Source organism: Mytilus edulis, chromosome 4, assembly GCF_963676685.1.
Source record: "Mytilus edulis chromosome 4, xbMytEdul2.2, whole genome shotgun sequence".
NCBI lineage: Eukaryota > Metazoa > Mollusca > Bivalvia > Mytilida > Mytilidae > Mytilus > Mytilus edulis.
The window spans coordinates 36,196,655-36,209,992 of NC_092347.1; the positions used below are offsets into that span (position 1 = coordinate 36,196,655).

The 13,338-nt window shown below is 31.4% G+C and overlaps 1 protein-coding gene across 1 annotated transcript; it reads left to right on the forward strand.

Annotated features, from left to right (window-relative positions):
• The first annotated feature begins 2,831 nt into the window (after positions 1-2,831).
• Positions 2,832-8,366, forward strand: LOC139519572 (uncharacterized transmembrane protein DDB_G0289901-like). Its single transcript, XM_071311739.1, has 5 exons — positions 2,832-2,969; positions 3,271-3,342; positions 5,397-6,458; positions 7,451-7,714; positions 8,249-8,366. Exons 2-5 carry the CDS (start codon positions 3,279-3,281, stop codon positions 8,257-8,259), a joined length of 1,401 nt encoding a protein of 466 aa, XP_071167840.1. The 5' UTR covers positions 2,832-2,969; positions 3,271-3,278; the 3' UTR covers positions 8,260-8,366.
• Positions 8,367-13,338: the final 4,972 nt, after the last annotated feature.

Sequence of the window (13,338 nt, forward strand, 5' to 3'; positions counted from 1 at the left end):
TCATTTTATAATTGATGGTTTAATTTAATAGGTTCTGACCAAACACTCTGGCAGACGCAACGTCAGGTATTGCTACCATTACGTGTAACAGAAAAATGACGTTAAATTAGAAACGCGCACTATCTAATTCTTCCTGCTTTCCTTTTTGAGTAAATGCAAAGTATAACACACAAATATAAATGCCGTGAGAATCCAATCCAATATGATTTTATAATTATATAGGATATTCAATTTTACTGCTAGTAATTATGTGTTTTTGAGAAATATTGCTGCATTATATATTTAACCCGAGTATGATTTTATTCAAGCAGTGACATACATTAGCTTATAGTTATGATACTGTAGTTTTCTTACTTTTTGATCGTCTTATAGATTTATGTATTTTTGTAATGTGTGCATCATTTCGTTTTGTTGAAACCAGGACATTCATATTTAGTGGAGGAAGGAACACGCGAATGCAGTTCATGCCGTCCCTAGCATATTACGCTTGTGGAGACGTCAAATTATGATAACGGACAAACTTGCAAGACATTTTCATTAATCCGTATTTTTTATACATAACCCTGTAATCTTAATGTTATTTGGTGTACCAACTTCAACTTTAAAAGTACTTTTTATTGGTATAGTTATCAAAGCCGAAAAATAATCTTCACGAAATCAAATCTCTGTTTTTTGGCCTTAAAAGTTTTGTGAAGGCATTAAAGTTTAACTCGGACACTTCCGCAAGACATTGCAAACTTATTGTTTTGAATTGATTATGTAGCTCAATTTATTTTTCAATTCAAATTTTGGGAGCTTACACTAGAGTACAAAACGATCGTGCTTACAATTTAATGAATTATCTGTCAACATTTTATTTTTGAACTGATTTTTTTCAAGTTTCCAAATTAAATTTCAGATGGGACATTTCCGTACATCATATTCTTTTGAAAATATGTTTGCAAATTCTAAATGGAGACAGCCATGTTAACTAATACTTAAAGATATCACGTCATAGAATGTTCATGCAAAATTTCGAAGAGTTGCGAGAAAATTTCACGAATTGTTCGAGTTTCATGTTTAGAGTTTGTTACATGGGACAACGCTAAGTACGTTTTTCGGATAATCTGTGTCTTCCTTAGGCAGCAACCATTTGATTTTCTGGGGGGGGGGCTATGGTTTTTTTTTCTGTGCAAACTTTTTTTTTCGCCTTTGGCGAAGAACAATCTATTTTTTTAGCGACAAACCGAAGACAATTTTTTCTTTCAATTTTAGCATTACATATAGTGGCAGCTGAGGGTGAAACAAACAATTTTTTTTACTCAGGGTCCAAAACAAATTATTTTTTTCACCAAAACCTGGAAACAAACTTTTTTTTCCAAAAAAAACCATAGCCCCCCCCCCCCCCCCCCCCCCAGGAGAGTACATATTCTGTCAAGAATAAAGAAAAAAAAACACTTTCTGCATTAATATACCTTGAAGGCCGTACCTTGACTTATAATTGTTTACTTTCATAAACTGTTATTTGGATGGAGAGTTGTCTCATTGGCACTCATACCACATCTTCCTATACCTACTTTATGGTAATCTTGCTTTTGCTAATATCGAACAACTTTCGTAATAACTTTGCAATTGGAATTTTCTTTCGCATGTGAGACACCACTTTATATATTTGTTAATGAATTTGCACTCGAATAGTGTAAAATTCTGTGGAAACATACATGTCTTTGTTTCTCGAATGCGCTCAATGTTACTTCAAGCAAGTGTGCCCGGAATTAATGTGTTCAAAATAGCTATTTGAGAAGAAAACCCAGTTCGGTGCCATGCTTTTTTCATATTCAAATTTATCCTCCATAAACATAATATGATATGATTGCTTCCCATAAAATAATACACAATCTAAAAGTAATTTAACGGAATTGTTTTCAAATAGTTACCCAATTCAGAGAAAAAAACGTATAAAATGGTATTAATTTTCAAAAAGTGTTTTACACATTTATTTTTTGCAGCTGATGCATGAAACATGCTGTATTGCGCAAAAATTTATAAGAACTTTAGGTATGAATATTAGACGTGAAATGATTATTGTTGCAGTTCATATTCGATTCTTTTTAGTCGAGCCTGCTACATTTATGATGCAAAAGCGAGACATAGGGATCATAGATTCCGTATGCGTCGTCTGTAGTATCGTCGTCGGCCACGGCGTCAACGTTTTGGTTCAATTACTTGGTCAAATCGTAAGGAATTTTATGAAATTTGGACAGAACCAAAAAGACATTAAAAAAAAAAATTTATTTCTATTTTTCCTTATTCTTAATACTGTTTATATTCATTTTCTGTATATAATTTTGCATCTATCTGTAAAGGTGCTTTTACAGTTGAAAGTGGCCAGAGTGACATAACCATTCCACGACAACTTTTTATTGACAATAAACTTTGTAGCTCAATCGTGTTAACATAAAATGATTAAGCAAACACTTCAGATGGCAAAACCTATGCTTTTATCTTTTTTGTTTCTACAGAAAATAAACAATCAATATTAATGTATTTTTTATTTTTTTATTTCAGTTTACTTTCATTGGTTCATATTGAACAGATACATGTAGAAACGGTAAAAGTACATACTTGTCTGTATATATAATATTGTCCTTGATCCTACAAACAAATTATATCATATATGCATATTTTATTTGTTTATTTACAATTACGAATCTAGGTATCTCTTTGAAATAGAAAATATATGATCGATCTACAAAGAATAATTTATCGTAAATTTTGTATGAAAACATGACACTTTTGTGATGAATTCTACCATATTGTGCATTTTAACAGTCGCCCGCTCAATAAACTTGTCACTTTTCTGCGCAGGTCAGCCTTTGTGGTTATGTTACACGCCTAGACAATAAAGTATAAAATCAGCGGCACGCAAGATGATGATACAGTTCTATATTGACAGCATTGCAGCTAAGAAGTCTAAGGTAATTTTAAAGGTGTATATTGTTTAATTGTATGAATCTTAATATTCAGAAAAAGGAATTTAATATGAAAAAGGAACTGTCAACGTTTTAAAAAAGATCTTTCATTTTATTAAATATTGTGAAGATTCACGTTTTTTATTAATTTTATATAAAAATTTTTTTTTGAAGTAGCGCACTTGACTATCATTATAATATGTGTAAAGTTTGTCTTATTAATTTCATTCAATATTGTATATCTTTTGTTATCATCTGTAAACTTTTGTATAATGAAAAATCACTGTTTAATATAGTTTTTTTCTTCATTATTTTTCAGACATCATTATGATTTTGGTTGTCACTCTCATTTTCGCCAGTACAGCTGGAGTTTTGGCAAACGGAAAAGGAGGTATAATTTATTTATTCAGTAGTGTCTCGTAGTGCCATGTGTCTTTCATATGTTTTAACATATTAGTATAGATTGATGGGGTTCAATTAAAAAAAAATGTTTTCATTACTGACGTCTTTTTCTATAGAATATGTCCTTTAAATAACAGTGTGCTTCTTTTTAACAAAAGGCCTTTAAATTTTTTTTTTAGAAATAGACCTGTGTTTTTTTTCACATGTGAAAAAATTTGAAATGCCATTATAAAATTAATCATTACAGGAGATGTGAAAATGGCCATTCCACATTACTTTAAAAAAAAAATATGGGAGTAAAAAAAATGGGTTCCAAAATATTATGGAAAAGTTAAAAACTGATTTACAGTTGCGAGAATCCTAAGTCCAATAAATTTCCATATCGCGCGTGTTCTGTATGAAAATAATTTAATGGGAATATGCACTTTCAGAACAATTCTTCAAATTAGGTACCATTACATATTTGATGATAAAAATTATGAAACTTAATCAAATTGCATCATTTAAAATATTGTAATAACAAGGAATTGTATCTCTTAGTCAATCTTCGTAATGATTCTAACATAGATATAGGAAGATGTGGTGTGAGAGCCAATGAGACAACTCTCCATACAAATAACAATTTAAAAAGTAAATCATTATAGGTTAAAGTACGGCCTTCAACACGGAGTCTTGGCTCACACCGAACAACAAGCTATAAAGGGCCCCAAAATTACTAGTGTAAAACCATTCAAACGGGAAAACCAACGGTCTAATCTATATAAACAAAACGAGAAACGAGAAACACGTATATATATTACATAAACAAACGACAACTACTGTACATCAGATTCCTGACTTAGGACAGGTGCAAACATTTGCAGCGGGATTAAACGTTTTAATGGATCCAAACCTTCTCCCTTTTTCCTGAAACAATAGCATAACATCACAACAAAGAAAAACATACGATAAAATATCAATTGGCAGACTTAACTCAATCAAAAAACGTATGATTAAACAATGAACGAATAAATTTGATCTGCGATATCTGAATACAAATGGACAGTTAATTAAATATTAGAGACAAACATTCATGACCAAAAAGCTAACAAACAAATTCAAACACAGGACATGACTGAGAAATATTTAACCAATCAATGTTCACTTTAGAAAAAAACCGTTTTTTCTATAATCTTGAAGTTTATACAAATGTTGTAAGAATAAGTGAAAAATTGAAGATATTACAAATAATCAAAGCTGGTGTACAGACAAGATCCATATAAATAAAAAATAACAAAAAAGCATTATAAACAGTATCAACAGGTCGAATTAACAAGAAAATACGATTTGAGAGTACTCGCAGTTACTGACAGCTAGTTAAAAGCCAAAACCAATTAATAATAAAAAATCATGCATCAGAGACTAAAATCGACTAAAACACATCACAGGGATTTAGTATTTTAACGTCATTAATAGTCAAAGAAGACATGACTTGTGCAATGCCAAAAATAAATGTATCGACAGGTAGTAGTATAGTGAAGAGCGACTTCTATAGAAATAAAAGTTAACGTGTCTGTGTCTCTATACATCTCGCCTCAAAATATATATAGTTCACCTTTTCGAAACTTCATTATTGTTCTTTTATACCATTTTCTATCCAATATTTTCTATAATATTGATCGTTAGTTACTCTGTTAAACGTAAATAGAAAAATAAAGCCTGCGTTCTATTAATTCTATCCCGATAATTATCAATAAAATAAATCTTTTTATTCAAAATTTCAAATTTAATTGAAAGTTGCTTAACATTTGTAAAAACAAATCAACACACCTTGAAAGAGCCGTCAAAAAGGATTTAATTTACATCTTTAAAATGTACTATCACGAAAATTCACCATTTCTATGAAAATTTTTACTATAATTCACTTCTTGAAAATGAGGTAAATGTTGATTAATTTTTAATAATTAAACAGACTTAAGGAATATGACATCATAACACATTTTTAATTGGTTATTATTAGTTAATTTCAACTGAGAAATGTCATTAGATGTATTGTTTTTGCAGGAATTGGTTCTGGTGTAAATGGTGCCATATCTGGTTTCCCAAGTGGACGTCTTAGTAATGAAGGAATTGTAGATCGGAGATTCGGTGTTGGTTTAAATGGACAAAGATTAGCAGCAGAATTGGGTGGAACTGTCGCAGGAACTGCAGCCGGACTAGCATCTGCTCTTAGTGGAGGATTAGCTTCATCACTTGGCGGAGCAGGAAGATTTTCTGGAACAGTCGGAGGTAATTTCAGAGGCAGATTTGGACCTGGTGTGAGTGCAACTGGTCAAGGTTTGAGTGGATTTGGTACCGGTGTGAGTGGATTTGGTCCGGGTTTGAGTGCATCTAGCTCCGATATAAGTGGAACTGGTCCAGCAGTCAGTGGCCTATTCACAAGTGGATTCGGTCCTAGTACTAGCGGATTTGTTACCGGACGAGATGACACAACCAGTAGAGCAGGTTTCATTAACATAAGTTACCAGGCATACATCAGATTGATCTCTTATATTTCATCCCTCGAAAGAACCCTTGCTATCAATACAGGTATCAGAATCGGCCTTGGAGGAAGCCAGCTTGGAAGTGGATTCTCAGGAATAGTATCTGGACCAGGAGTTCAAGGTAGTATATCCACTTTCGGACCAAGTGGCTTTGTAAGTAGTCCTAGTGGCGATCTGTCAGTAAACCGCCCTGCAGGCCAAATCGTTGCATCTTTCCAACCACGAGGCTTTGTTAGCAGTCCAAGTGGTGATCTGTCCGTAAGCCGCCCTGCAGGCCAAATTGTAGCATCTTTCCAACCAAGTGGCTTTATCAGTAGTCCAAGTGGTGATCTGTCAGTAAGCCGCCCTTCAGGCCAAATTGTTGCATCTTTCCAACCAAGTGGCTTTGTAAGTAGCCCAAGTGGCGATTTGTCAGTACGTGGTCCTGCAGGTCAAGTTAATATACCTTTCCAGTCAACTGGGTTTGCTGGTAGACCAAGTGATTCTACTTCAGCAAGTTTGGAGGGGAGTTTTGGAACAGATGGCTCTAGGACATTTGGACCAGTTTGGAGATTTGGAGTGAATGGTGTCAGAGGTGTTGCAGGTAGGTCAACATTTATTTGTTGAGAAGAAAAACAATGGTTACACTTTAAATCAAAGACATATGCAAGTTTTATTTCAACCCTATCATGGTACACACACGTTCATATACGTAATAAACTTGTAGTTATCATATATAACATTTTTTTTTTTTTGCAAATTTGAATTTTTTTTTTATCATAAGATAAAATTATAAAAGAACGTATCTATTTTCGTGGATACCAACCAAATTAAAAATGTTTGATGCATTTCGTGTGTTGTTTTCAACCTTTATTAACATACAGTATTTGTGTTAATACATTCAGTTGACTAAGAATTAGTTCCTTCTAAAAATAAGTACTCCAATTTCAGCTAAAATCAATATAAATCAAAACAGTATTACCAAGTAACTACATGACCGATTTATTTCAATTAAATACAAGAAGATGTAAAAATGTTTAAAGTTTTATTGTGTATTGGCCATGCAAGTATTTAGATTCAATTTAATTTGCTGCTGAGGTACAGAGAAAATGTTTATGGAAAAGTTTGATATGCATTCTCACCAAATAATAGTCGTAAAATAAGCTCTCGTGTTTAACCCATCACAAAATAAAAAAAGACCCCCACGCAAATTATGACCAAATAAACAATAAAAATTTTGAAATATCTTCTTTTTATGGTATTCATTTAATAAGAATTACCCATAAAATTACTTTGTTATATTAAGACTTCTTAGGAAGAATTCACTTTTCCCCACTCGCTGTATATTCTCCCCCGATTACAGTACCATTATAAGCTCACATTGCAATTTACAGCTGAAACATCTGCTGACAACATCATAATTCACTTGTTGTTGTTCAACTTCAGAACTGAAAAAGTAAATGATTCCAACAATTTTGTTTTTTAATTAAAATATTGTGTCTTCTGTTTTTTTTTCAAACATGATATATGTTTTTTGAACAAAGTAATAAGCTTCTTGTTTTGAACAAATGGAGGTAAATCTTATATAATTCTTAGATCGTAGCGGAGTAAGAATTACAAACGGGAGAGGAGGTCCAACCTCAGACGGAAGTGGAGTCAGTGTCACAGACGGAAGTGGAGTCAGACTTACAGACGGAAGCGGAGTCAGAATTACAGACGGAAGTGGATTTAGAACCACAGACGGAAGAGGATTCAGAATTACAGGAGGGAGTGGAGTCAGAACTACAGGCGGAAATGGATTTAGAATCACTCACGGAAGTGAAACAGGGAGAAGTGGATTAAGACTTAAATCTGGTGGAAGTATGTATAATTTTATGATATTTTTAATGACAAGGAAATAATATGAAACGAATGTAACAAATAACAAATGCTTTTTTTGATTTCCGAAGGTCAAGATTGATTCTTTGTAAATTCATGTTTGAATTATTAAGATATTATAATTTTATTTTTAGCATGAGTTCGAAATCCGGCCAGGGTAAACAAAAAAATTAGTTGGGGAAATTTACAGATCTAAAAATTTGGACTGATATAGACGAATAATTAAGAAACTAGTACATACCAAAAAGTTAGTTCTTGGAAACTTTGACATTGATATAAACCAAGAATACCAGATAACCGTAATTGTTGTAAAATTGAATTGCCTAAGAATTCTTTAAATATTCCATATGTTAAGTAACACTTTTAGTTAACTCATCAATGTTTCGTTTTGTATTTTACACTTAAAGATATCCAAAAGAAAATACAAATTGGTTAAGTTATAACATTGTTATTTGATACTTTTTAAGCTCATTTAGAAAACATATATAATTCTGTGGTGTTTTTTTGACATTTCAGGTACCTATTAAACCCTTTTGCAAGATGTTTATCTGAAAGAAATGTCACTTTTTGCTTGTGATCTCCATTTACTTGTATCATAGTCAATTAAGTCAATAAAGAGCTTTATATTTCATAACTGATTATTTATTCATTTTTCATTTGTTGACAGTAGTATACCGCTGTTGGAAACTCTTAAATCGATTGAGAAAAAAATCCGGGTCACAAACTAAAACTGAGGAAAACACACCAAAAATAAGAGGAGAACAACGACACAACAGAAACACAACATCAAATGTAACACACACAGAAACGAACAAAATATAATCATGGCAATTTTCCTGACTTGGGACAGGACATTTTAAGAAAAAAAATCTTAAAATGGTGGATTGAGCCTGGTTTTGTGGCATGCCAAACCTCCCTCTTTTAAGGTAATGATAAATATAACATTACAATGACAACATTACATGCTAGGACTACAGGATAACATTTGTACGAGAGTCTTTTAATGAATAGTATGTTATGAAATACTGTGTAGATTTAAACCAGATAAACAATACGTAACTAGTTCTCTAACGACCTAGTTTTCATCTCTGATATTGAAATTGAAAAGAAAAAAACAATGCCAAAAAAACGACCAATTATGTAAGAAAATAGACCAAAAATGCAATACATGAAGGGGAGGGATATCATACTTATGCATATGACATGTTCATGTACACTCGGCATCTACAATATTGTTATTATATGAAGACATGGCCATATATGAACCTGATAGGTTGCCAATATGCATCTTTTGTGGGAAACTCGTTTCATTGTGGTCCACCAACTCGAAATTGACCACCGTGGTCATGAAAATAATTCAGTATTTACACATAGAAATCATTGACTGAGCCACTATTTGTATTTATTTAAGAAAGTCATTATGTAATGTGTGTTACCTATTATCAATCGAAATTCTCGCTATTGCAAAACTTATTGAAAATCCTCAGCTTTTGTAATTTTTCAACCTTAATTCATTTTTTTCTCAATTGTGTTACGGTTGCATCACAAGACTGAAACGGCTGTGTAAACTATCATACATAAATAAGATTTAATACACAATTTTCTTCATAAGGAATTTCGAAATGCATGCACCAAGTTAGAAATAAGTCTACTTATGTATTTTAGCTTTTCATTTTACCATTTGATAATGGAGTTTCTGCTTTTAATTGTCCTTTCAGTTCGGAATTTTCATTTTCATTTTTATTCTAGCTGATGTCAGAGTCTTTTGAAGATGAAACGTGAATGTGGCGCAAATACAAAATTTCAATCCTGGTATCTATGATGAGTTTATTTACCAATGCATACCTGTCAACCTGTGACGATTTAAAGGCAGGTCATGACCTGCATTGAAGAATCAAATCTCAGGTCATAACGCGTACGAACTTTTTCGAGCTGAATTTCAGTATTTATGGTACATTTTCTTATAATGTATATCAAAGATACCATAACATCAATGCATGTTCACTTGGTTAAGTCATTTTAAATCTAATTAATTATTATTTCAATGCACTTTTAAAGATTTTTACAAATTTGTGTAACACAGTCTTATGTTCTTTACTTTTTGTAATCTTAAATTACAAGAATTTTTTTTTCAATTTAACTATAAACTGGCTATGTTGCCATTATACATACCTTCACTCAATTACAAGGAAATTATAATATGATAAAATATAGTAATACAGTTAAAGGAAGTATAAATGTAAAAAATATTTTTCAACTTTTTTTTAAAAGTTGTATAAAGGTATAAAAATAATAAAAAGTTATTTTTCAATATGTATTTGAATTTTATATTTTTATGATTTAATCTTTTTCACCCATAAAACGTAAATATAAGGAATAATTTTGAATTTTGACAAATAAGGGGAAATAACTCTAGTTGAAATATATAGTGCAATTTTTTTACGACCTAAAGCTAAGGTAATTGGTGTTAATTAACACTAGTGTGTTTGACACCAAAGCTGTCAAGTGAAGCCATGCACTTAATGGGTCACTTAATTTGACAGATAACATAGCTAGATGGTGTCTTCCTCCTATTCCCACTTTTTAAAAATACCATTCCTTCTATTCCCACTTGCAAATAACAATAGATGTTTTGATAAATAATTTGTTTTTATAACAATCAGGGTTAATTAGAATTTCACCTAAGATTTACCTGTATTTTTTTTTAAAGCATAACATATTTGGTACACTGTTTGGGTATAATACCTTGTTTATTTGTAATATGTTTCTTTTTTCATCAAATTGATACTTAAAAATAGAGAAAAATTATGATAAATAGATTGGAGTTAGATTTATTTTTAAACTTTTGAATTTGTACTTAAAAATGAAGAAAAATTATGATAAATAGATTGAAGTCAGATTTATTTTTAAATCTTTGAATTTGTAACTTTAAAAAATTGTCTGCTTTACTAATAAATCATGATATAAATAATATTATAACCAAGTATAATCTTATATGTATATATATATATCTTTATTCTCACAAACCAAATTACAGAAAGGTATAGAGATAATTATACATATTTCAATACAATTACATAAATAAATAATGTATGAATGTAGATAGAGGCATTCACAATTGTTCACCCAGAAAAGTTCAATTTGTTATTGATCTCCTTAATAAGTTTACAAAGTTCGTTCAGTTCTGTACATTTTGGGGAATTCATGATCATTAAGTCATAAAACTTCAATGTGTTTGTTCTATTTCTATAATAATAATTGTAAAATGCAATACATTGTTTTCTATAATTATCGAAAGCTGAACAATTAAAAATGTAATGGTATTCATCACCAATGGCATCTGAATTACACAATACACATTTTCTGTTTTCTCTTTCTATGTTTTGCCATCTTCCAGTTTCTTTTGGAGATTTCATGTTCAAAGTTCCAAATTTAAGAAATAAGGATATCTGCCGGTCATCCAAAATAAATGTTTCTCAAACTCCAAAGTAACTTTAAATAAACGATAATTTAATGCTTTTGGTGATTCCTGTTGGCTTAAGATGTGGAATAAAAGTATACTTTAAAATATAATTACTTGGACCAATAATCAAAGATGTAAAATAATGGGTGAAAACTGTTAACTTTACTTCATTATTTATCTTGTTTAAAAAAAACAGAATTTAAACAGATGCAAAAATAACTTATTACCTGTTCTAATAAAAAAAACCTGGTCAATTAACAGTTGATTAAAAAATGTTTGTACAGTATAATCCTTTGTTTGCACAAGTTTTCCTTCTATTCCCACATGAAATTTTACCTTTTCTAACCAGATTTATAAAAAGTGGGAATAGAGGGAATGAACCAGCTAGATGAACTTCCTGTTCATGGAAGAATAACGAATTTGCCGGTATTTCAAAGGAATATTACTTATGAAATCAATCTCAAGGCTACGGGTGAAATCGGGTCATTTTCGGAATTCCCGGGTGATCCCTCAGAATTGTGAAAATCTCGGGTCACACCCACAAAATACGGGTCAGTTGACAGGTATGCCAATGTTCAAATCGTACTCCTTCACTTTAGTTTAATAATGTGTTGAAAAAGGTATTCCTTATTGGTCATATTTTCACATGAGGATGTGTATTTCTGATCTCTTTGACAGCATTTAACATAACTACATATGACATTAATTGTCGAAATGCGTATCTTGTGCACAATAAAAGGTATATGAAGGAAATAAAGTAATTCAAATCACGTAGGTTGTCATACGCATGAACATTTTCCCCATGAACATTATGCAAATAATAATCAAATAGTTATATCTTGTGTACAAATCTACTCATCATAGATTCCCATCCTTAGATCGATACTAGTGTCACATCATACGGCGGAAATTGCAAAAGAAAAATAGAATTTATCTATAGATAAGTTTCATACAACATTGATAAAATGTTTTCTATTTGTTTATTAAAAATTTCGTACGGCTGCTAATCAACTGTGGATGTATGTATGTGTGTGTGTGTGTGTGTGCATCTTCGTAAAGTTGTCTTTTGTAATGTTTGTTGAAAATAAAGGTAACAGTAGTATACCACTGTTCGACAGTCATAAATCGATGGAGAGAAAACAAATCCGGGTTAAAAACTAAAACTGAGGGAAACATATCTAATATAAGAGGAAAACAACGAAACAACAGAAATACTAAAGTGCAACAAAAAATACAAACGACAATGCAACACACACATAACACAAACTAAAAGATAACAGTTGCCATTTTCCTGACGTAGTACAGGTCATTTTTAGAAAATAATGGTTGGTTGAATCTGATTGTGTGGCTAGCCAAACTTCCCGCTTTTATGTCAATGTTAGACATAACACTAAAATGACAATATTATAGGACAAGACTGCAATACAAATAAATGGAAAACATTTTTAATTTTTAGAGGTAACAGGTTTATAAATTACAAGACGCTCGTTTCGTCTATATAAGACTCACTAGTGCACTCATGTCACAATAGTAAAGAAAATCAAACAAAGATGAAAAGCATTAATGACCCAAAATTCCAAAACGTTGTACCAAATACGACTAAGGTGATATGGTATATTTCTGTTAAGGTGTGTAAATTTCAAAATTGAAATCGTCTCGTTAGTCATTGATTCTGGTACTGATATGACACTAATGTAACATTCTAGGTTTAGGCCTTATTATTAGGCAAAATGAGCCGTGTCTGTTTTGATTGTTAATGAAAACGAACATCATCAATATATACGAAAGTGAGTTCATGATCTGGCTTCTTTTATAACAAGCGTTCGAAAGAACTCGGACTCAAATGCAAATAAGAAAATGTCTGTCAGGAGAGGTGCACATTTCGTTCCCAGAGGAATGCCTACAATTATTGAAAAAATCTACCTCAAATGTGTTTTTTTCCATTAAAAATCTAAACTTTTCTGATCGGTCTCATTAATATATATTCCTGAACTAAATATTTTAGAACCACGGATAAGTCTTCCTTGGTCTCCTTTTACGACTTATATTTCGAATATGACAACAGCAAACACTACTAGAATCTGTTACAAAATGGACAATTTCAAAATTTAGTACCTGTTGTGAATCATTTAAACTTCACTCG